Raw genomic sequence first — 26,698 nt, forward strand, 5'->3', positions numbered from 1 at the left:
GCACAGAGAAAATGACCTCAGAGCCACAACAAGAGCTAAAGAGCAGGTGGTAGAAGAATAAAGAATTTCACACACTTCAGCTCTGGTGTCAGCCTCACTAGCTCCCGCTTAGACTGAGCCGCTTTGTATTCCACCTCACTGTGGAAATGACAGATTAGGACAAGAATACGAACTCCACAAACTCACTGATTTCTAAGCCTTTGTGCCAACTATTTCTCTTAAATTTCTATGAAAATTCCAAGTATATCACTGTTAAATTAAGAGGACCAGAGAAAACTGAGAGAGCTTTGATAGAAAATGTGAAAGTGAAGATTAATATGACACTTTTTCACTTGATTTTTTCAACACTTATTGAGCATTTACTATGCATTAAGTGAAGTAGGTGATTTACTTACATGCTCTTATTTATTGCTCCAAAAGTCACTAAGATATATTATTTCACTTACATCAGAAAATGGAGATTCAATAAGGTTAAGTACTTTACTAGAACTTGCAGGAGAAGTAACAGTAGAGTGAGAAGTTAAAATTTTTGTGCAAGAGAATAACCCTGAGCAGAGAAGGTTATTGAATCTCAATGAATGAATTGAGATTCAATTGAAGGGTTATATGAATCTCAACGTTTCCAAACTAACTTTATAAAAGTATTTATTCAAAACTTGTGCACTGCATGCATATAAGGTAGCATCTCCTTCCTCTTTCATGTATATGTCCCGTTATCATAGTGTTGGACCAGATCAGTTTCATTTAGAGAATGTTCATGACACAAATGATCAGTAGGGATAACAGGGTAGTATGCTCCTAACTACCAGCTGCAGTGTCAACACTGGCTGGAGCTATTCTATTTCAGGTAATAAGACAAAGTCAGAGTAGTTAAAGCAACTCAAATAGGTAAATCAGGAGGAAGAGAGCAGAAAATCCTGAACATTTATTCTTCTCTTCTCAGGGTTATTCTCTTGCACAAAAATTTTTATGAAGAATTTTGGAAGTATTTTCTTGAATAATCCTGTAAAAAGAGATGTTATAAAAGTCACAAATTGCCAGGAATTTGCAGAATGAATAGCTATTTGAAAGTCTAAGATATATTGAGTGAGCTTCCTAAGGCTGAAAAGAAGTTTAAGAGGAAAAAGTGCTTGATTTATTATAAAAAGTGTTTGGTTTATTATAGGTTGTTGAGGTGGCTGTGTGCCAGGGCACATTTAGACAGCACCCTATGTAGTATTTAATGTTGACTGTCTCATTTCTGGTGCTGATGAAACTGTCAAAGAAGTCAGATGTATCTGGCACTGTGAGAACAAGTTGGCTATATCGTGTGTGAGGGTGATAATGAACATCTATGTCACCTGTGAACCCCATTCACCTCTCCACCAGGAAAGCTCATTCCTTCCATTCCACCACCCACATAATTGATGAGTGACTAGATTAAGGAATACCTCTCCAAAGTCCAGATGTTTATATAGGAAAACACAAAACATTTCCACAATATTTCCACATGCTATGATACAAAACCCAGACTTACAAGCTTATATCATTAAGGTCATTTTATAACACATAAGACAGAATTTTTAAAAGAGTAACTTGTGACAAATTGGCCCTCTTCATCAATTTTTTTTCTCTTTAGAGAAAAAAAAATTGTTTGTTTGTTTGTTTTTGTTTAGTCTTTTGAAATACTGAGTGCAACCAAACCCAGAAGAATTAAAACACTGTCCTGACATTGTTGTGCAAGCAAGCTCCTTAACCACACACAATTCCCCAGGTGCAATTTAGCATGAAAGCTCCCTCTGCAATTCTTGTCAATCCAAAGGAGTCTGTTGCTAAATCTGCCAGCTGCAGCATTACAATTTCTTGATCCAGCAGCTTGAGGATGTCTACTCCATGGGCTCTAATATTACTGAATTAACATTAGGAAATTAGTTTATTTGAGTTTTATTAGCTCTGCTTAGATGAAAGACTCAAAGTTGTAATTCCCATTATTCTGATTAAGAAATACAAACAGCAGAAATAACAGCCCACATAATACACTTACCTATATCGTTTTATTGAAAGTATGGTTAGAATGCTTATCTAATATTGTGAAATGTTTTTTTGAATTTCATTAAGGAAAACATCCGAGATGCAAAATAGAGTGCTTGTTTACAGACAGATCAACATGCCTATAACATTTATTCACTGTTTATATGTATGCTGGGAATGAAGGCCCTTTCAATTTTATGATAAGTCAGTTAATACCAAGATCAGTTAGTTAATACTAAGAAAACAAACTAACATGACAACAGAAAAATTATCCATCATACTACCTGTTATTCCAGAAAGGTCACAGCCACCACTAAATATCTCAGTTATGTTCAAAGAATACAAAGCTTCTTTGAAGTCTAGTGTTTGTTCCACTTTAAATCTGTTTAAAAAAATGAAAAATCTTGAAACACTGTACATCTTTGCTAGCAAACTGCTTTTTTAATAAAACAGATGACTTGGAAGAGGTTATACTGTGAAAGCTTTTGTTTTCATTCTCCCAATTATGTTTTTTTTCACATTTCACATCCCTTCTCCCCAGTTCCACCATTCATTCAGTACTGGATTGCTAATAACTTGCATCCTACATAAATGGCTGGTAAGAATGATGAATAGAATACTCCATTTTTTGAAGTGACAATTACCCAGCACAACAATTCTATCTAAATGTTCAGTGCTAGCTTCTTTCTAAGAAGTGTAGATTTTCCCTCCAGCCATCAAAGATGGCTCCTGGCAGACATCCAGGATACCATTTGCAGAAAACTGGAGTCCACAGTTTATGGGGAAGATTGTTGGCTACTGAAGTACAGACAGCGTTTGTAACCAGTCAACCATCCCACCACTGTCACAGTTGATGTAGCTTTTTCAGTTGATGGACACACCTAATATCTTCCCAATGGACCCTTTAAATGGGTCAGAGAAGGAACAGAGTTCTTTCAAAGGAAAGGAAAGAAAACTTACAGAAAGTTTGGGTTGGGGTGGTACTTCCATAGCAGGGAAATAGGACTCCAGTATTTGGCTCACCCTCTGTTCCTCACCTATGACCAGAGAATCTCAAAGATTCTCTCAGGCACTGAACTTCACCACCCATGTCAACATAATGGAATTCAGCAATCACTGAATCTTATGTAAATAAAAAGGGAAGGAGGCTAGTACTTTTTGTTTCATAAATGCTTAAAGCATTTCAAAATTAGATTAGAAACGTTGTTCATAAATGAAAAGACTAATGTAACATTACTAAACAGGAAACTATCTATGATTCTACATCTGTGAAATTTCCAGCAACTCCTGATAAGCATCTTTGCTTATGCCTGACAGGCATTTGCCCCTAAACACCAGTGTACGGATGCAGACGCTATTACTCAAGGATCCTTGCTTATCACACAGGTAAGCTCACTTCTGGGGCTAGAAATTAGCTTGGGCAATCAGTCTAATCACTGTTTTCATTGGCAAATACTGAACAAGCTTCTTAATTATAATTCTTCAAAACAATGAACATGCTGTGATAGAACTTTACTGGGTCTAAATTATTTCCTGGTAAAATAATGCATACTTTTGGGAGACATTAACTCATTCAGAACCCCAGCTTACAGGGAACAGGTGCAACATGCATATTAAAATCTACTTATAATGAAAATAGCTTCTTGTACGCCAACTATTTTCAACTTCTTCCTTGTAACTTTTTACTAGGAATGATAAAATGCAACATGATGGTTTTGAGATTTTTTTCTATTTTTATTATCATATTCTTTAAATTAAATGGAGTATGGGCTTCTAAAAGGTGAAAAATATATTTTCTAATACACCTACAAATTGACTATTTTTAGGGTAATAGTCCAACAATTTTAGGATAATGACAAGAATACCACAAGACTTATTATGACTTCTAATAATGTCTAATTACGAGAAAGTCATTTAAATAATAGCCCTGCTCATAATATAGTCCAAAGAAACCTACAGCAATGGAAATCCATTCAGTCATTTAATAAAAGTATAATTTGCAGTCTATTTCAAATTATCCATAATTATTGAAGTCACAAATAGCCAGGTATAAAGGAGCACTTCTCTGAGTGAGGCACTTAATATAGGTTATATCTTCAGTCTTCTCAAACCTTGTGGGATGTAAGCATTATCATCACCATCAAATAGAAGACAGCAGTAGCTGGAGAAAGTTGTTTTCTAGGCTCAAGGTCAAGATGGGTGCTAGAGGTGTGATTTATATCCAAACCAGGTCTTAGGGTCACCCACAAGAATAAAAATATAACCAGGTATAGTGGCGCACTCCTGTAATCCCAGCAACTCAGGAGGCTGAGGCAGGAGGATTCAGAGTTCAAAGCCAGCCTCAGCAGATTAGTGAGGCACTTAGCAACTCGGTGATACCCTGTCTCTAAATAAAATATATAAAAGAGCTGGGGATGTGGCTCACTGGTTAAGCACCCCTGGGTTCAATCCCCAGCACCAAAACTAACTGAATAAATAAATAAATAATAAAACAAATAGAAATACAACACAATTCTTGACAGTTCTGGGCCTGCTCTGTTATATGGGTGCATACTAGCTTCTGGTCCCCTGCCAACCAACTTCCTTAGGGTATGTGCATATGTGTAGGTTGTAGGGGTGAAATACCCTTTGAGCCTCCTGGGCTGAATTAAAAATACTTTCTATCACATATGAAACATATCTTAACAACATTTAATATATACTTCTTATTATTCCCATTTTTATCAGTGTTCAGTAGGTCATTGAGCATTGTGCAATCATTATACATCATGATATATTCATATTTGTATTCCAACTCATTTTTCTCATGTTCCCTACCTCTCACCCATGCATAACTGTCACTCACCCACTTACAGATAGAAGGCTGGCCACCCCCTGGGACTTGATTCTAATCCAGCAAGAATGTGACACTTTAGTTCCTAGGGCAAATGTTCTGTCCTTTGAAAAGTCCTGTACAGCTGCTCCAAATATTTGATCTTGCTCTATCACTGACCACTTGCTTTGTCTGGGCACCCCTCATGCTTGCCTCACATTACATCTCTTTTCTGACTTTTAGCTGTCCTCTTGCAACTTTTGCTCCACCATTTATTACCTATGTAAATCTAGGCCAGGCATTCACCTGTGTGCACTTCACCTGTAACCTGAGTATAAAACTCAATGTCTATCAAATTTATTGAAAGGATTAAAGATAGGCGGGCAGCTCTATGCTCACCAAATGCCAGAATTCAATGAGATTAATAATACAAATAATAGAAAGAGTTAATATTGACCACTAAAATTGTATACACATGATCTCATTGAATTCTTACCACAATCCTACAAGGCATGTATTATTATTCTTCCACCTAAACAGTAAAACAAGAATCTTAGATCAATAAAGAGACTAGATTAAAGTTATAGTTAAAGGGTGGCAAAGCTCTTGGGTCTTCAATATATTCTATTTTCCATTATTTGGTTTTAATGGTTTATAAAATATACTATGAAATGCCAGCCACATCATTCAATATGTACCTATCAGAAAAAGAATCATACCCATTAGGATAAAACTATGCCTGTTATTTTTGTTTTTTAAAGAGACAGAGAGAAGCAAGAGAGAGAGAGAGAGAGAGAGAGAGATTTTTTAAAAATATGATTTTCAGTTTTCAGTAGACACAACATCTTTATTTTATTTTTATGTGGTACTGAGGATCGAACCCAGCACCCCACATATGTGTTACCACTTGAGCCACATCCACAGCCCCATGCCTGTTATTTTTATATTTACTCTTGACTAGAACTGCAGTGCTTAATAAGTGTAAAGACCCAGACCTCTGAAAATTTGATGACATCTATTAAGCCTCTCCCAAGGAAAATGCAAATTTGACCTTACGTGCATAAATCAGTAATAATTTTATTGATTTCAAGGACTCTCCAGAAATCCATGGTGTCCAGTTAAAGACCGCTACAAAGGAATGAGAAATCATAGCTCTTTCATTTTCATAGCAAATCAAGCTTAGACCCTCAAACCAAGCTATTCTTTCATGGCCTGTATCTAGTCACACATTCCATTAATGTTTTTCTGTTTCACCAGTTACTCCCCCAGGTAAAGCTGTTCCCTTTAAGCACTCATTACTTAATGCCTGAATCTCTGCAGTGTTTTCTTAAATGATCTTTGGGATTTCAGTCTGTCCCTTTTTTCCACATTCAGAACATCACTACTTCTAGTTTGAAGCAACAAACATTGATTGAACAACTACCATTTTTCAAACTCTTGCTTTGTGCTGGGATCATAGAGAAGAAACATGCATAAATCCTCAAGAGGTTTACAGGCCAATGGGAAAACAAGAAAACAGCGTTAGCACAACGACCTTGAAGAAATAAACACAAAATCTTAAAAGAACTTTTCCCAGCAGGGAGAAAGGAAGATGTTTATGGATCTGGCATAGAGAGATCATAAATGCTGTCTAAAAGCCAAAGTTGGTCATAAAGAAAAATAGAAGCTATCCAGAAAAAAATGGGTACAGTGGGGATGGGATGGCGGGGGAGTGTGAATTTCCGACAAGTTATCAGTATGTAAAAGACATTGCGATTACCAATATTTCTTTCTAAAAGACCATCTTAATCATTCGACTGACCTGGATAATTGCAAGAATTCCCCGTGGTATATGAGACTTATCCCTTTTGGTTCTTTTACAGTGAAGCTCTGAAATCTTTCTTCTAGGGAACTTTGTTTATAGTCAGCATCTCTGGTGCTCCCACCTCCTCCTATGACTAACACAGGGCTCACTGTGTATACTATTGTTTTAGTACTTATTGTACACTGCTTTAGTCTTCATAAGTTCCTTGTGGAAATCTTACCCTGCTCCACTTATGTAGTAATGGTCCTATAATGCAGGAGCATATCTATCACGTTACATCTGTCCCACATTTTGCCCACAGTAAGGTCCCAATCAATCTGTGTTAACAGGAAATAAATTTTCTAAAAAATAATCAACTCAGGCTATAAGGCTGTGTGCCAAAGACATGGGAGTCAATCCTGTCTCTCCCAACAGTGGTTGAATGCAACCAACTTACTACTTTCAAGTGTCTCCATTTTCTTATCTGTTTCACAGATGAGACATAACCAAGTCAGACAATAGAACCATAGCATTTGTTATTAAACTACAAAAGCTAAATCTTTTATAAAGTTATAAGTGCTCTGTAGATGAAAGTTACTTGTTTTTTTAACCTGATTTTCATGTATTAAATGATCACCTTTGCCCATACACATAATCATAAAAGCATATTATCAGAATGTTTTTCATACAGAGGAATCTAACATACTGCAAGTGTATGTTAGACTCTCCAAATCAAGAAATTTTAACCTCTAAGATATGTATAAGCCTTCATATTACAGCTAGACAAAGTAATAGAATTATTTTAGCTAACATCCAACTGGGGGACAATTTTAAAATTAGATTTCTAGACTGCTAGAGACAATAAAAACCAGTTAGCACCCTAGTATTTTTAGACTATAGTCTGTCTTATTGGCCTGAATTCTATCTAGTTATATATCAAAGAGGGGAAGGGGGAGTGTTTCTCAGTGACTATCATCTAAAGAGTCACATGTTCCTTCCTGCTGTAGCTTTGATATAGGTGCACAATTAATATTTCCGTCTTTGGTGTTTATGAAATTTTTTCTTGAAAAAGGCATTTTGTTTTACAACATAAAATTTAGTATAGCTGGTGTAATGGGTTGAATTGTGTCCCCTGCCCCCCGACACACACATTTTCCCCAAATCCATGCACTGAAGTTCTAAACCCCAGCTGTAATTATGACTTTATTTGGAAATAGATTCCTTATTGAAATAATTAATTAGGTTGAAGTCATACTGGCGTAGGTTGGGTCCTTAATCCTTTATGACAGGTGTCCTTAAAAAATTTGAGATGGGAACAGTGGCAAACGCCTATAATCCCAGTGGCTCAGAAGGCTGAGGCAGGAGGATCACAAGTTCAAAGACAGCCTCAGCAACTTAGCTAGGCCCTAAGTAACTTAGCAAAGGCCTGTCTCAAAATTTTAAAAATGAAGTTAAAAGGGCTGAAGATGTAGCACTGTGTCTAAGTGCCCCTGGGCTCAATCCCCGGTACCAAAGAGAGAGACAGAAATCTGAGAATGTCATGTGAGAATAGATGGCTACCTCACAACAGAGGCAAAGACTGGGGTGGTACATCTGTGAACAGAGGAACGCCAAGGGATTGCTGGCTGCTACCAGAAGCTAGAAAGGGGCAGGGAAGTGTTCAATGCAGTATCAGAGAGACAGTGAGCTTGTGACACCTTGGCTTTGGACTTTTAAACCAGAACTGAGAGAGAATGAATTACTATTGGATTAAGTCACCTAGACTCTTTTGTCATTTTGTTATAGTAGTTCTAGGAAACTAAAACAGTCACTTAAACTGTTCCCACATTACCAAAATCTTCACTCATCTATTTGATAACCAGTATGTATTCATTCAGGTATAAAAGAACCACAGCACTGAGTGATAAAATATAAATTTGTCAGTCCACACAAAATATTTATTGAGCCCTTCTAATTTTTTTCTGTGCTGAATACGTGTTTTAAAATGGGAATTTTTCAATTTGTGAAGAAATTGTTCATTTTGGGAAAATATATATTTTTTACTTTTCAATCCCTGATTTTTATGTTCAGGAAACAATCCAACAAATATGTTCTGATGGACTAAAATTGTTAATGAATTTAACATGTGAGAAAATCATTCTTTTAAGAAATTAGAAAACATTCTTTTAATGTAAAATTAATAATTTTAAATGTATTAATGCAATTAAATCATTGACAAATTTTTAATCCTTTGAATTTAAAAAAAAAATCTAATTTTTTTTCTTCTCTAGAAGATGTTTCCAAATAAATGGCTGATTTCCTTTTCTTCATTATGCTGAACATATGGGAAGGAGGGTCAACTTCACCAGGATCCTCATACGAAATTTATTAAAAAAAGATTGAAAAGTTGAATTCTGCTTGAGATATTTAAGATTAGATAAAGAGACATAATACAGAATCTTTTTCTGTGAAAATATTTATATAATTTAACTCAATAGCACTAATTTAACAAATACTATATAGTGTGAAATGTGCTAGGAGCTACAGAAACCAACATATATATAGCCCTCTGTTCAAGAACTTACATCTTAACAGGGTAGACAAGAATGTAAGCAAGAAATTAAAATGTAATATGATAGGTGTTTTGATGTAAGTTTGCATGAAGTGTTCTGAAAATGAAGATAAGTAATGGTTTGGAGAAATCTTAATGGAAGAGGTAATTCAAGAGGGGGACCTTGAAGGATAATTGGAAATTCGCTGGTCAGACACCATGCAGAAGAACCATAGTGACAGAGAAAAGGAAGTTGAAAAAGACTGAGAAATCAGAGAAGATGATGTTTCTCATTTGATACTGGCTGGGCAGTCATCTTAACAGAAAAAAAAATCATTTATTTAGTATCTTCCATTTGCCAAACTTTATGCTATGAATAGATGTGATGAGATAGTGTAAGTGAAATCATCACCATGTTTTTAAAATCTTTGATGGCTGGAATTTATATGGAAAAGTGGTATACTACTGCCAACTACTGTTTCTGTTTCTACATAAATGAGGATTTCAATTCACCTTTTAATGTAAATTGTTTATTTGTGTGGGAAATCAATACATTGGCTTTTCATTATGCAAACAATATCAGTGAGATAGAGATATCTGAGATTATGAGGGTGTAATCTATTCTGTATAATATGAAGATTTCATTTTCAGTGAGTGTTGAAATCTATTGCTATAGATTCCTTCCACACATGGGAAGTTGACCCTAGACCGGTGGAAGGAAATCTGGGTTTTTTCTTCCTGTGCTGGGAAGAGTTGGAGGACTCTGGATGTAGAGTCCTAGAGGAAGATTCTGGAGGAAGATTTTGGAGGAAGATGATGAAGAGCACTCTTGGGTGAGGGAAGGCCCTGGTGCCATGACAATGGCATGCTGTGGATATCAAAAGACGGGGAACTTGGTACAAGAAGTGTCTACACCAGGAGAATAGTCATGGTGCGTACCCAGCTTTATCACTACACTTCCAATAAACTTTGGTTAAATGCTGATGTTTTCTTACTTGTATTAGTTTGCTAATGAATTACCACAAATTGGCTGCTTATATGTTTTATCTCATAGGTATGGAGGACTGAAGTCCAAAAACAAGGTCAGTAGTTTTGGTTTCTTTGGAAGGATGTGAGGGAATGTTTTATTTTCTGCCTTTATTCCTGGTTTATAGATGGTCATAAACTCCCTTTCTCTACACATCACCTTTCTTCTATGTGGATCTGTGTTCAAATCCTATTTCCTATAGTCAATTAAGTTTGGGGTTCTTGCATAATTAAAGAATTTGTTACTTAGAATCAAGAAATAGGGGATACCTTGGTTATAAGAATAATTATATACATTTTATATTGATAAAAACTGCAACTCAGAATAATCCAGTGACTCTCCTAAGATCACACTAGTACTATATAGTATAGAGAGTTTTAAAATTCAGTATTTTTTGACTCCAAGACAATGATCTTTCCAATGAAGGGGGGAAAAAAGACGAAGGGAAAAGAAAAAGTAACTTTGGAGTTAAACAATTTAATTTCAAAAATTATTATTTCAATTATTAGAAGGGAAACTATCTGTTAAATAAGCCATTGTATCCTCAGTTTGGCATACAGTTAACTAAATAGGAGCTAAAATATAAATAATATATATTCTTTGAGCTAAAATATAAATAATATATATTATTTAAAAGATTGGATAACATTCAGGTAGAGATTACAGATGGTAGGAAATTGGAAGAGAGGCTGGAGTTCGTGATTCAGACTTCCAGAGACATGAATTATAGGGGAAAATAATATTTCTCAGAGGAATAAGAAGAGGAAAATTCTGAAAATAAGTCTCTGGTAAACATTTTTTACTTGAGAACAGTACAGGAAAAAAATAAGTCAGGGAGCAGAAGAGAGAGAAAGTGATTAGTAGTATAAGGAATAAAGGAAGCAAGATTTTTTTTAAAAGGTGATTAATAAGGTTGTGGGTGTAGCTCAGCGATAGAGGGCTTGCCTAGCATGAGTAAGGCAAGACACTGATTTCAGTTCCCAGCACCACAACAAATAAAAATAAAAGAATCATTAATAAAAGGATGATCAAGAGCCCACAGGGAGAGTAAAGCATCAGATACTTCTTTCTCCAGAGTACCAAGGAAGGTAGGTAAAAAGAAGATTAATAAAGATTCACATAAATTGTTTGGTGATAGATTTTCTTTAAAAAGTATGAGGTTGAGACATATGCTGAGAGTCAGAGAAACTGACCAAGAGTAGCAGATGAAGAGAGAATGTGCTGGTGTGGGGTGGGATTAGTGAAGTCTCCAGAGATAAACAAGGAGTCCAGCGTTCCAGCCGTTTTGAGGCTGGGAATGACTGACACAGATGCAGAAACTATCTAAGAGTTGCGGAGCTTACAGAGAAATTTAGAAATCAAACAAGAGCATATAATCTGTTAAACATCTCTCCTCTTACAAGTTCAGATGGAGTGTGGATTGGGGTTATTTGGGCACATCTTTGACTCTGTAGTCAGTTCTGTCCCTTAGAAGTATGATACCAATGTTTATAATCATTGCTTCCTAGGACCATCCTTTGCAATTTCCATGTTGTATTAACTATGCAAAATTGACTGTAAGATTCTATTTATAATTCAGTAACTATTGGAGCACTCTTTTGCCAAAGGTGATTTAGCACATTTTTAATGGTGAATACACTATCATAAATTACTACAGAATTTGTTTTCCCTGAACAAAAAGTATTTTAAATTCTAATGAAAAGATATTAGAGAAGGATAAATTTGTAAAATAAAAAGACAATAATTCTTTTTAATCACTGAATTCTAAATTTACAATGTAATTCTTCATCTTTTTTTGTGGGGTATGGGGGTTTGAACTCAAGAGCACTTGACCACTGAGTCATATCCCCAGCCCTATTTTGTATTTTTATTTAGAGACAGGGTCTTACTGAGTTTCTTAGCACCTTGCTAAGTTGCTGAGGCTGGCTTTGAACTCATGATCCTCCTGCCTCCACCTCCTGAGCCACTGGAATTACAGGTAATGCTTCATCTTTTTCAGAGAGAATTAAAACACTGAAATTCAGTTCTCACATAAAAACCACATTGGCAGGGGAAAGACTGGCCTTTGCATCCATTCTGTGGAGTAACATTCTTAAATACGTTTTCCTTTTTATTTATGGCAATAGCCTTCTAAGGCATTTGCTATCTTTCAGCTGGCTCTTCAAATATCTCCATAAGCAGAAACATAGGAACTAGGATAATAAAAGGACATGACCAACCTAGGGAGGCTTATTTCCACTTCTTCTTCCTGCATCTCAGAGAACCATTTCAGGATCTGAGGAGCGGTAATTAATTTTTCTACCTTTGCTATGTTCACCTCTTCTGCAGGAAGTATGATGATTAAACTAAAGTGGTCATCCTTATAAGGCAATTCCAAAACCTGGTATTTCATGGAGGATTCAGAAAAATAACCTGGAACCAAGGAAATAAATTATTAAATGTACTTGGCAATTACCAAAGCCATAGCTTTAAGAAGTAGGGTTTCTCCTATTACCATATTTTGTTTTCAGAAGAGCCTTCATCATTGGAATTTTGACGGCTGAACCATCTTTCTTAGTAAAATTCATCAGCTGCATGTCTTCTTTTCTAAATTGCTGCTTCCAATCCCCTTTGAAATAGATAGCATTCACCAAGACAAGCCGAGTCAGAGGGCCAAATTCTTCCCCTGAAAACATGTTTTTAATTTTTCCTATGAAGGGGTAGAGAAAGAAGCAGGAAGAAATATTCAATAATGATTAAGTGGAACTGCTTTAAAGAGGATTAAAGCAAAAATGTCTCATTCAGAGATATGTTGGACACTTGTCTTACAATCTAACCTTAGTAATTTTGAGAATAATGAGAGATACTATCAATTATTTCATTAAGAAACAGATGCAAATGGATTCCACTAGAAAATAGGAACTATGTGCTGGTATTAGGCAAACTTAGACATAAATGGATTCTTTTCAGTGAGATTATTTTTATCATTTGTCTTTCAGACAAAAAGAACAAAAACAAAATATTTCTTCCTTAATATTCATTGGTTATTATTCAGATTTTATTTTAAGGTTCTCCAGCAGGTTGATCATATTTAATAGGTTAATGGTACACTCAAACTTGCCACACTTGTGTGTACCATTGGAACAAGACAAGAGTGGAGAATGCTAATATAATTTTTCTAAACAACCTGTCTTTTATTTCTGTATATAGTAAGTATTTCTAAGTTATAATAAATAACCACTGTTGGGTGTCATGAAGCCATCTAGAGACTTCCTGATCTGTATCCGTGTGGGACACTGTTCACCACACGCAACTCAGATTTTTAAACTATGATTCCCCCCATGAGGCTACCTATAAAGATTACAGAGCATCTAATACTATCACAAGTTTTGTAGTTTAATGAATAATTAAAGAAACAAACTACTTTTAACTGAGGGCCTGGTGTGTGCTTGTTTCTTCACAAACATTATTATCAAAACTTCCAATAATCCTGAAATGTTTTATAGTATCTTCATTTTAAAGTGGGCATAGTTTATAACTTCCTAAAATATTCCTGTGTTCCTTTGAACACATATCTATCTGACTTTAAGCTTACTACATGCTATTTAGGCTTTGCTAGTCATGGACATGGTAGTCTAATCTTTAATTTAAATACATGTTTTTAGTAGAACTATTAACATTTATTATTAAACATTAACAGGATCAACTAAACTGTGTTAATTATTTACAGTACATGTGGGAAAAAATCCATTTGGGATTGACAGCTTTAACTTCTATCTGGCCAAAGATCTTCCTGCTTCAATACTTGAAAAATCAATGCTTAGACATTATTTTTAAAATTAATTATTTTTAAAATTCTTCAATTAAGAATTGTGTAAATAGGTATCTTTCAAAAAATAATAAAACAATTAGCATCTTTTTTCAAAGCAGCTTATAATTTCTCTTGGCTTTAAAATTTAATATTAATTTAAATAATAGTGAAATAGGAGATCTGATCCTTCTGATCCAAAAAAGTGGAAGAGTTAAATATACATTCATTATCTTTTACTCTAAGATATTAAAAACTATGAATACAATGGCAAAATAATGGCTTTATGAAAATGGAAAACTTTACCATCTGTTTTGCTTTCTACCCAGGTACTTATTGTCTCTGCACAAGCCTTTGCATTCTGAAAATCCACCAGTTTTATAGCACTCTGAAAAAACTCCTTGTTGCCATGGAGATACTGTTCCTTCACAGTGAATCCTTCTTGAAGGTAGAGGGCATTGGCAAGATTAAATGTAAATTCTTGTTTTTTCTCTGAGATGGCAGAGAAAAATGACTTCAACACAGAAAATTCTTCTCCTAAAAAATAATTATAACGTATACTGACATATCGAGCAACATAAAACAACGGCATTCCAGTTTTGTTATCTAAGCGTTTTGATTCATATCACCATTTTTGCACCCTTAGGTATAACTAATGATCTGAAGTTAGTATAAATATTTCAAGCATTTATCTCAAGCATTATTTTTAGTGAAATCAACTTTTATATAGGAAAAAGAATACCCATGTCTATTCAAAATCTGACAAACATGAAACTATGCATTTGTACAGGCTGAAGGAAAATCCCTCTTTATAAAGATATTTAGCTCATTTTTAGTTGTTGGAAATTCATATGTAGAATCTTGATCATTCCTTAAGATGAATACCCAATACTTATGGAAGGGGAATGCTAATGGATGTTGATGGGGTATGGCAGTATGAGCAATCCTTTTCAATATTACTTTCATTTCAGTGAAAGAAACACTCTCTTTTGAGTAACTGTGCCTGTCCAGGATTTGAAATGTGCAAGGTGAACACTATGATCATCTCTAGAGATGGGTGAGAATCAGAATTGCCTATTTCTTCAGGTTCATGAATCTATATATTTTGTCTGTCTACATGAACAATAAACATCTTTAACTATTCTAACAATGGCCACTAGATAAATGAGTCAATTAAAGGAATCTTCATGGCTCTACTATTTATTGATGCATTCTCTGACCACAGTGATGTCAAAATTTTGATTAACACAATATATACAGTAAGCTGTAGATTTCTATGAAAAGCATCTCTTCTGATACTTTCTTCAATAGCTTTTTTTTCATTACCAAGTGGTACAAATACGTTTTATTTCCTTCTGGCTTAATCCTAGAGCTCATGAACTCTTTCAAACAATAGGTTCTTTGAGGGTCTTCATCTGATTTCCAATTAAATATTGAAAATAATACTTGCATAACTTAAAGTTGATTGTATTTGATTCATTTCTATGGAGAAAATAAGTATTCATCATTAAAAGATGCCAAATAAATAGTTTAAAAAGTTTTACTGCAAGAAACATGCTAATAAGTATATAATGAAAATAAGAGATGTGTATATGTGTGTGTTTGTGTAAACACACACTTTATCAGAAGGCTAGCAGATTTTTGCAAATAATAATATCCCTGTCACTGGGGAGCTGCAGCTCTGTGGCCTTACACCTGGACCAGCTGTGTTGGTTACATTCCAGTTCCTATTTGCCTCCTTGGCTTGGTGTTCTGACACAAGTACAACACCCTTACCGGAGCCTCTGCCAGGTATATTGCATTATATTTCAAACTAGAATCCTCCACTCACTAGGACATAAAGACATAAAAGATTCTAAACAAAATAATTAGCTTCTGTATGACTAGATCTGAGTTTCAGTAACTCTTTACAACCCTGGAATTCTTTACATAAGGAAAGGAAGACAGTTAATCTATTTCACTTGTGTATACAATGATTCCAGATGCAATCATTCATTGCTCTTTGAAGCTTGAAAAAATATCTCAACAGCTGGGAAGCTTCAGAGATTTCTTAAGATACCAGAGTTTCTCCAAAATAATTAATTAAGGTCAGTAGAGAAGCAACAGAATTTGAAACCAATTTTCAGGTCAGAAATGAAGTGACAGAATTTGAAACTAATTTTCAGGAATTTGGAATTTATGAGCATCTTTAAGGAATCGCAAAAAAGGAAAGAGAAGAAAAAATAGTTCTAACTCATTTGTCAGAGCAAACAGATTTATGTCATGTACTTAAGGTCTAAGACTGTGTGACAAACAGCTGCCCTTTGATAAATCACTGGACTCAGAAATCAATGAAAAAATGTCACCAAGTAGCACAAATTTGGAAGAGAATATAAAGTTATCTGCTTTATAAGTTTGATTTAATTTATAGATTAATGATCTCATTTAGCACAGATCGAAAAGAATGCATATGCATGACTCCTAATAAGCAATGAGAATAAGTTGATTTCATTTCCTAAAATAGAGCTATAGAGAATCCACAGACCATGGGGTGAATGTGACTCGGGGGGTGATTGTACCAAACCTCCAGAAAATGCTCTAAAATTTTAGTACCTGTTCTCTTCTGCTAGCAAGAGTTCAATAACCAATTCTCCAAAAATGAAAATGCAGTAGTCATAGAAGTATAGATTATCTCAGCAGAAAGGTCCATATAAATCACTTAATCTGACCCTCCTTTCTACAGTGAGAAACCAGCTCCAGAAAGAGGAAGAAACTTGAGAGGTGACATGGCTTATGCCAAATCACAAGGTCACTTAATTGCAGAACTAGGAATGCAATTCATGCTTAGTCAGTCTCTCTCTCTCTCTCTCTCTCTCTCTCTCTCTCTCTCTCTCCTCTCTCCTCTCTCCTCTCTCCTCTCTCTCTTTTTCTCCCTTAGTGCTGGGGATTGAACCCAGGACCTCACTGTCTACCATTGAGCTACATACCTAGCCCAAGCTCTCTTTTCATAACCCTCTTAGAATAAAGAACCACTTTCAATTCAGCCTCTGATCAGTCAGCAGAAACAAAGCAAAATGGAGTATTATTAAATGTTCAGCAAAATGGACAAAATAAATTCTAACCAGGTGTTTTGACAGGGGGAGAAAGGAGAACTGAGCACATGAAGAGCCCCAATAGACCCCTGAGTTGTATGCCCTGTTGAACAAGCAAGTTTCAACATGGAAGGGTAGGGCAGGCCCCACAGATTGTCAGGAAAAGCAAGATCAAGACTGATTCAAGAGAGAGTAACTTTTTAAACGAGAGGAGGACTAAAGGTAAGGCCAGGACTAATGTGAGTCAAGGAAATGCTCGTCTCAGGCATAAAATTTAAGGAGATGCCAAAAACTCAATAATCAAGATATATGCCTCAATGCAAAATTAATGCCAAAATTAAAATTACTGCAAAAATTTTGATGAACAAAATATAAAATCTTTCAATAAAAAAAGGATTGGCATTTCTGATTTTTATTTTCACCCTTGGTTTCAGTATGGCTGTGTCAGGCACTGTCTTTGGATCTGTTTGCCCTTTGTTCCATCCTAAAGCCTTTCTGCTCTTTTTTGGATTGCTTGGGCCTTTTCTCTAACTCTGTGTCAGTCCCTCACTCTATTCCATTTCCTTTCCCTCTTTCTCTTATTTCTTCATTTTCCTCTTTTTTATTTTCTGAATTTTATTTTTCACATTTTCTCCACTTTTGACTGGGTTTCTTTACCTCTGGTGCTTTTCCCTTGCTCTGTGTCACTGCCCATCATTTAACAAGGCACAATGAACCGTTCTGGTAGATGTTGTCAAAAGTATTAAAGTGTTAGTGTTTAATTGTCCATATGTATTCTTGTACAGAAAATGTTTAAAATGTCATAATTATACTTACTATCTCTAAGCCTCACTGAATCATTTTTGGAATTAGTCCTGGCCAAATTAGTTAACTTTTTTTTTTTTTGGCCTCAGTTTTGTCATCTGTATGGCAAAGTTGCATTTACCATATAGAGTAATTATAAATATCAAATGAGATACTATATACCAAGCACACAAAACAGTGGCTGATACACTATATGTGTGTTTGATGGTGCGTGATTATTATGATGATTATTATGTTCGGAGCCATAGCTCTTAAGACTTCTGTTACTAAGATGCCTGCAATTAAATGAATTTAGATTTTGGAGGCTCTAATCTTACTACCTTATCGTGGAGTCAACTTTACATATCTTCATAAACATTTTATTACTTTTCAAAGCAGTATCATGTGATTTAAATGTTTCTGGGAATGGTGTAATGGGATTTGCTGAAATTAATCAAGACTAAGTCTGGAATACAGTGGCTTCATTACACATTATTCACAAAGGAAAACTCTTGCAATTAGCTTATCACCAACTTCTTTTCTGTATAAAATTGGCTTTATTTGAAATGAAGCAATTAAAACCTTGTAAATAGTATTTTCAGAAAAAATAAATTCCTAAATATAGCTACTCTGTGATAAGGCTGAAATTAGTCATAGTGACTAAATTTCCAAATTAAAAATCCAGATGTCTCCTCTAATGTTGGGGCCACATTATCTAATAGTGATGTCAATGTTTAAAATGCAAACCACTATGGAAATTGTGAGCATGGCCAGGGAGATGTTTCAAACAGGATGTCAAAAGAAAATAGTCTCCGGCATAAGCCTTGTGGGACTCCAAGCAACCACCACTTGAAGTAAAAAAAACCTCTGACTGATTATTTAAATGCTTTTTCAAATTTTCTTCTAAAATTATTGAATAAGCTCTTAAATACATAAATTAATGATTTTCTTGGTTTCCCCATGGGTGAAAGTATATTTTTTAGAAGAAAGTATGGGAAACAACCTACTGAAGAAGGCTTGAGTAAATGGAATGTCCATAAGAGGAAATAAAGTACAACAATTTAAAATTGTATTTTGATTTAGTAGCATGATATGGAAAAATTATTTTAGCAGTTTTGAAGGAAAAAAGGGTTAGGGATATAGCTCAGTAGTAGAACACTGGCTTAAAATGTGTAAGGTCCTGGGTTCAATCCCCAGGACAGCAACAACAACAAAAAGAGATGAAGTAATGTGATTATTATATCTATTATTACACGTGCATATACACACATAGCATAAGCTCAACTTAAACTGACCAAAACAAACACATCAGAAAAAAACACAAACACGTACAAAAATTGATATCTCTATAAATGTTAATTTCTTAATAAATTATTTTAAACATTTTCATTGGGAAACAGTTATAGGTGAATGCAAATTACATTTACAATTCTCTATTTTATTAAAATTTTGTATTTTCTGATATTTTTGACTTGTTCAAGTTCTATGACCTGATCTTCTAATACTTAAAAAATAAACTTGACCATATCTTGCCAACTATAAATAATCAAGTGTATGATTCTCACCAGTTGGGGTTTCCTGCAGCTTTAAAGTTCGTTTTATTTGCTGAAGTGCTTTGCCTTTTGCTCCCAGTTGTACCATTCCAAGAACCAAAGTTGTTCCAAGCGGGGAAAATACAATGTTGCTCTTGTGAGATAAGCAAATAGCTTGATAAAGATCCACTGAAAATTCAGCATTTTTTTGAGCCAAGGTTCTTGAGGCTTGACTTCCAGAAAAAATCAACAGGAGACTCCACAACAAGATTTTATCCATTTTGACTTCTGTTTATTGTAATTTAAAATATTATTTGCTTTCAAAATAAGATTTTACCATAGTATACTACATCCAGCAAAAGACTTTCTACCTGCTACTAGAACTTTCTATCTCATTACAACATACTACCGCAAGAAGACTCTGAGCAAACATCATCAAATAGGAGAAACAATTTATATGGTACTGGTATTTTTTATGTTCCTTCAAGAACGAGTATAAAATATATTTGCAGTTTCTTAAAATCAAAGGAGAAATGATAATTATGGAGCATTATCAATGGCAATACTATCTTTAAATAACTGTATGGTGTATCTTTCTTGTCTTTTCTCTTGGTTTTATGTTGCAACTGTGACTCTGATATGAAGAGAAACTTCTTACAGCCTACTCTAAAGTTGTAATAGATCAAGCATGAAAATGAAATAAAAACAAGCACACTCCAGTCTGTTTTTCACCTATAATATTAGGAAGTTAATGTATTCTAAATCACTTGAGTAATCTGGATAACTTTCCAATAGCTTTTTCACAGTCTCACTTTAGAGAGTAAAATAGTCTAAGACCTACCAAAACCACCTTATAGTCTTATACTTTTCCAAAGGAGGGAAAAAGAAATGGAAAAAAAAAAACTGTAAAGAGAAAAAAATGACAATTTCTGATCACAGTGGTACATACCTGTAATCCCAGCAATTCAGAAGCCCGATGCAGAAGGATCACAAGTTCAAGGACAGCCTGGGCAACTTGGTGAGACCCTGCCTCAAAATTAAAATAAGGAAGACTGGCATGTAGCTCAGGAACAGAGTACCCTGGGTTCAGTCCTCAGTATTGAGAGAATAAAAGAAATAAAATAATGAAGGAAGTAGTGATTTTAAAAGATGGAGGAATCATTTTATTAGAATTATTAACATCTGTTAACTGCACCGAATAATGGGCTTCAATTTTAGCATTTTCATACCTGCATACAATATGCTTTGATCCCCTTGCCTCTACCTCAGTCCCTTTCTACTTCCCCAATAGTACCCCTTCTACTTCCATGTCATCTTTTTCCCTGTAAAGTTAACATATGAGAGAATATATGTGATACTTGTCTTTTGAAAAAATGCTTACCAGAAAAGAGAGTAGCAACAAATGAAAATCATAACCAAGTCACAAGACAAACACCATATTAATGAGCCCTCTAGTCAAATTATAGGAAATTCAACTATCTGATCATACCTTGAACAGAATTACTTTTGCAATATCGCTATGTGGTTGGTAGAACACTGACTCTGAGGCCTCATAAATTTTAGTAACTCTAACTTTACTTTATAAATAATACATGTTAGTAACACTTAGTAGGTTACCAGGAAGTAATCCTTCACTGGATTACTTCATAACAGTGTGAGGTACAGCTAAAGTAATGCAGAAATGCATTTCAGGAGTGTTTTGCAGATCATTAGGTGGGCCATTATGACCCATAAGTAGGTTAAAAATTATTAATAATGGAATATTCCTCAAGACTAAACTATGAACTCATTATTTAGATATTTCAAGCTTTTAAAAATATATTTAGTTAAACTTTGTTTTTAAACATACATTTTACAAAGGGAAAAGAAAAGCTCAAAATGTAATCCAAAATGATTTTTAGGCAATATGTGTTGGTAAATTATAAATATAGAAATTTTAATGTAGATAATATATAATAAAATATTGATAATATATATTAACAAGCAAATATTAAGGACTGAATAGATCAGAAAAACATTAGTATGTGAGAATATAATAATAAAAACCTGTACTTTTATGAGAAAAATAAATGTATATATATCATTTTGTTCTGAGATATTCAATTGTTCAGAATTGTTTAAAATTTTTTTTAGTTGTAGATGGACACAATACCTTTATTTTATTTATTTATTTTTATGTGGTGCTAAGGATCGAAACCAGTGCCTCACACGTGCTAGGCAAGTGCTCTACCACTTAGCCACAACCCCAGGCCCTTTTCAGAATATTTCTGATAAAAATATTTTTGTAGTTTCATAACTAGTCAAAATATTATTAGTATGTTTAAGTTATTAAATGGAAATTCACTACTACGTTAATGCTAAATAATAAAAAATATTTTGAAGAATGTAATTTTCCCCTTGTAGTAGAATCTTGACTTTAGAGTTATCCTCAATATTAACAATTTTCATAATTAAAATTTATATTTTTTACATCCATTTCTCCTAGAAATTTTCTAGGCACTTAATTAAAGTCTGACAAATAATTGGTTTGAAAATTTCACTTATCTCATTGGCTTTTGGCTAAAATTTCATCAAAAGCACAACATACTGAAAACTAAACTCCCTGTTGAATTCTGCCATAAGAGTTGATCTTCCAATTTATAGCAAAATCTTTTAAGTAGAATAAAAGCAATACATTAATTTAATAAATTCAAATGATTTCTGCACCAAAGCAAATTGAAATGCCATTCTTCTACTTTACTAAACATTCAGAATCAAATCCATTTCATGTAATATATACATACTTCATTCAAAAGCTATTTAATTTTAAAGTACTTACCCCAAATTGGCTTCTGGTTACTTACTGGAATGTTAAAGCTGAATGTGCTTACTGGGAAACACTTGTTCATGGAACACCTGATCAGTCAAGGCCAAATCTATTTGTCTTGAATATTGCTTTATTAATTCCTCTGGAACCAGAGCAGGTGCTCACTACATTTGTATGAAAGAACTAACAGGCCAAAGTAATGACCAGTTATAAACTTTGCAAGAATTGACAAAGAAAACAATTTTTAAAAAATATTAAATTTATATTATTATTGCACCCATTATTTGCTTGTTTTAAAAGTAAAAACAGAATTATGAAGTATGTGCCAGTGGTTGTAAATTTGCTGGTAATTAGTTCTTTTTGTTTCTCACAGGGCTCCCACATCAGATTACCAATGTGTCCCATCATAAATATTTCAGAATGCCTGTGAGAAACAGAATAAAGCTAAATCAAGTCCACAATGCAGAGACAAATTACTGCTGCATTTATAGAGTTCTCAACAATTCATCAAATTATGAAACAGTCATAGGAGACTCCTGTGGATATGAGACCCATTTAAATTTTTAGGAAAAGCAATGGATGTTGAAAAAGTGTATTCTTTATAAATAGCAAAAAAAAAAAAAAAAAAACCCAATTAGGATTACTGATTTACCAAGTTTTCCCTATTTACCTATGGTTAGTAGATAATAGTCTATTAACCATAGGTAACTTGATAATGAACACTGATATTACTTTTGTATGCTTCTAAAATTCTACATGATTTTCTCTACAAACAGGCCATTAATTTAAAAAGTACACATAATTGAATGGGTTTTTAATCTCATTTTTGTGGTTCAAATCAATCACCTCACTAGCAATTAGATATTGAACACATTACATTATTCATCAGTGGCCTCTGAGAAAAGAAATGAAAAATCTGGTCCACTGTCAATTCAACAAATATGTCAATACTGATGACCAAGAAATATTATTTTGGAAAAAACATGTATGAGAAAGAAATAAAATGAGCATATATAGACATATGTATATACATATGTATAGTATATGTATTCAATTTTATAAGGACTTCATCTTTAAATTTCTTCTTCAAGGACCTTGTTGATACTTTTCAGTTTCTAATAGAGCTATGACTTAATTCTAGACTGAGAAGCCTGTTATAAACCATAATTTCCTAATTAATATTCTTAATAACTATATAAGCATATGCAAATGTTGTCTAAATCTTATGTTTCATTCTGATATGACTTTCACTAAACTACACATATTTTTTTTCTAGCTTCAACTTAACATCATTGGAGATAATTGTCCAAAAACAGGGAGGTGCAACACAAGAACACAATCCTTATTTATTCCACACTGTGATACATAAATAATATGTCTGAATGTCTGAGACTATCAGTCAATCAATGCTTTTCTACCCATGTAGTGACATCAGAAAACATTCATCACCAGCAACCTTGGCTACCAAATTATGATGTCTGTACATTACTCATATCATAATGTGATTTATTCAGGAACAGGCCATTACTTTGCCTTCCAATGGCATAGACAGCCACTCTGTCTTATTAAGATCATTTAATGAAGCTGTTCTGTGAGGACCTATATTAGTGCAGTTCAAGCAAAATGTGCATTTTCCTGGCTTTTGGGGAGCAAAAAGCAATAACCATGAATTTCTCCTCCCTGGCTTAAGCTCTTTTAATAGACAATAAAGATACCAAAATTGTCCATAAAATATTACTGCAAAGCTTTTAAATGTTTTCACAAATCTGTTCCTTGCACCACTCTTGCTACTAAAAAAATCAGAAAAAAAATTATTCATAATGAGGGCCAAAGTGTCTTGGTATAAATTTCAACACCATTGCCTCTACCACTGAAAAGAAATGAACTTAGGAACATACATAAAATCATTTCAAGAGATCACAGTTACAATCCCATAGCCTTTCTTAGAATTTGATAGTATTTTTTTAGTAAAAATGTCCTTAATTCCAAACTTTAAAAACCTAAAAGCAGGTGTTGTCATCAATAAAAAAGCTTCAAAAAGCTTTTTTTTCCCAACTAAGCATGGATTAATCTCAATTTTTCTCTGTCATTTTGCTACATATATTTTGATAAGAGGAAAATGTTCTAAAAAGAGAAAAGGTTAAATTATATTTAGTGTAAATCTGCATGCTACAAACAAGAATTGAAGATTATGACACATCCTGTTTTAGTGTGACAAGTTCCTTTCACTGTAGAAAAATGGATCTCAAATAATTGAATCTAAATGTTAATTTCAGAAGCAGTTTATAATGTCTCCAGTTCTATCCGCAGTTGACAAGCAAGACCCTGATAGTTGCCTAGCACAATTAGATGCTATTAAGTATGAAAGAAGAGCAAGACAATAACTAAATGTCTGTCTCCTTTTTGTGGATGCTTTTGTTCCAAATTATTTGAAATATTAAGATTAAAAAAACTTTTATAATGTTAAAGGCTCTATTCTCATTAAAGGTACTTGTGAGACAGCTCCTTTTAATTCATTTCACAGAAGAGGTCCTGAAGTTAATTAAGGATGGAATTAAAGTTACATACAGGATAGAGATTTGCACACATGGTAGGCTATAGAGAGAAGTTCTGTCTACACGAACCAGACTAATTCAGACTAATCACTTCAAACAAAGTCATCATGAGGGACAAAAAGTAAAGCATGTCTAGCAAAAGACTTTCCAAATTATACCAGAAAAAACTAGTGGTATCTTTCAATTTTTACTTAATAAACCAACACGTTTAATGTGACTCCACTCTAGAAAGCTGAAGACAGAGTAAGTATATCTTATTTAAATATGAATACCCAGTGTCTAAAACAGTTCCCTGAATGTGCTTTCCATAACTAAATGATGGATGGATGGATGGAAAAAAAATCCTTCACAAAACAATGGATACTCTTGTTACATCTCTTTAACATCTTAATATTCCTTTAAATTTCTACGAATGTGACTCATATTTCACTTCACTGCACTATCACCAGCCTATGATTCATAAGTCATATGCTCTGAGTTTGAAATGATAGATTATACAATCAAACTTCCCATTCAGTGTAAGAATTCTCTGAAATAGCCCTGTGAGAGAGTTATTTTTGCTCAAACATCACAAGGAATCCTTTGTCCCAAGACTAGTTTTTGCAATTTTAAAAAATAATTTACTTAGAGATATTTTCAAATTTACATGAAAGTTGCAGGTCTAGTGCAAAGACCTACTTACCTTCATGTTTCCCCCTCTTTTGTTTTCCCCAATTACTATCACTTACCATATTTTTGTAATTATATATATGATTATATATATCCTTGATGATAGATAAATGTTTGTATATATTTTATACATGTAATAATATTTTCTGAATCATTTAAGAGCAAGTTGAAAACATAGTTGACCATCACATCTGACCATTCCTGTGTGTATTTTCCTGAAACAAGAACATCCTCCTACACAGTCACCTCACAGCATCTATGCCACACAAACATATGTCTCTCCTACATCTTTTCCATATGTGCTTATTATTCCATGAGGAGAAAAAGCAATGTACATACATGTCAAAATGCTTGACTCAGAATGCACTTAAATGTACATGGAGGTGACGACTGCCTTCTGAAAACCTTTCTATTACCACCTTCTCCCAAGCTAAGCATCCCAGCATCGCTCTACTGATGCTGGAAGTTCTATCATTAGAGTTGATTTACTTGAATTTACCCTATTAAGTAAGTGAACAGAAGGACGAAGGGTAAATACTGTGGTCTTAGGAGTTAAAGAGACCTAGTTTCCAATGCCAATCTGCCATAGATAATCAGGCAATCCCCTAAACAGACAAAAATGCCAAATTTTAACATTAAAATAGGCCTATCTTATATGATTATTGTGAACTCCAGACATGTGGAACTTACACAGCTGCCATACCAAGCAAGCCCCTATGTTGCTAATTATTACCAGTATGGGTTGTCACACGATTTTTCTTAAAATGCAAACATATTTTGAAACAACTCTTTAAAATATAAATACATACTAAGCAACTAACGATGTGTAAATGAATTTGCTAATTCTTTCTACAGGACACAATAAAAAAGCAACATAAGAATACTGGTAGCCTGGAGGATGATGTAATGTACAAAAGAAAAATAGGTCCACAAAGAGAAGCAGTAAATTTCAGGAACAATTGTTCCCTATCTGACTGTGCATGTAGAGCAAATCTTTTATTTTTTCAAGGCTATTACCTCTTTGGTTGTGTTGGGCCATGCCACTCCATTTAAAGTACAGTATAACAAAATATAGAAGTAGGTAACATGCAATAAATTTCCCAAATTTATATATTTATCATATATAAAAGCATATGAGCCAATATAAATTAATAGGAAATGCTGCTGATTGCCAGGATTTGACTAATACATATTATATACATATATCTAAATATCAGACTATATGCCATAAATTTGTATAATTATTGAATTTGTTTGTATTACAGAAGATCAAACCCAAGGGTACTCTGGCATTCTATCACTGAACTAATCCTTAGCCCATTTTTTTTTTAAA

The 26,698-nt window shown here is 34.0% G+C and overlaps 1 protein-coding gene across 2 annotated transcripts in view; it reads right to left on the reverse strand.

Annotated features, from left to right (window-relative positions):
* Positions 1-22,285, reverse strand: part of Serpini2 (serpin family I member 2) — a 30,176-nt gene extending 7,891 nt beyond the window's left edge. Inside the window, exons 1-7 of one of the 2 annotated variants that reach the window (XM_046422974.2) lie at positions 22,154-22,285; positions 20,285-20,427; positions 19,369-19,623; positions 14,256-14,486; positions 12,657-12,851; positions 12,382-12,574; positions 2,295-2,392 (exon numbers count right to left, since the gene is read on the reverse strand). In XM_046422974.2, coding sequence (XP_046278930.1) covers positions 2,295-2,392; positions 12,382-12,574; positions 12,657-12,851; positions 14,256-14,486; positions 19,369-19,615 — 964 coding nt within the window. In that variant the 5' untranslated portion in view covers positions 19,616-19,623; positions 20,285-20,427; positions 22,154-22,285. The remainder of the gene's footprint in view (positions 1-2,294; positions 2,393-12,381; positions 12,575-12,656; positions 12,852-14,255; positions 14,487-19,368; positions 19,624-20,284; positions 20,428-22,153) is intronic. The other variant, XM_058572246.1, reaches the window with a different exon arrangement.
* Positions 22,286-26,698: the final 4,413 nt, after the last annotated feature.

This window comes from Marmota monax, unplaced genomic scaffold (genome assembly GCF_021218885.2).
Source record: "Marmota monax isolate L192 unplaced genomic scaffold, Marmota_monax_Labrador192_F-V1.1 WCK01_AAM20220418_F8-fsc00110, whole genome shotgun sequence".
NCBI lineage: Eukaryota > Metazoa > Chordata > Mammalia > Rodentia > Sciuridae > Marmota > Marmota monax.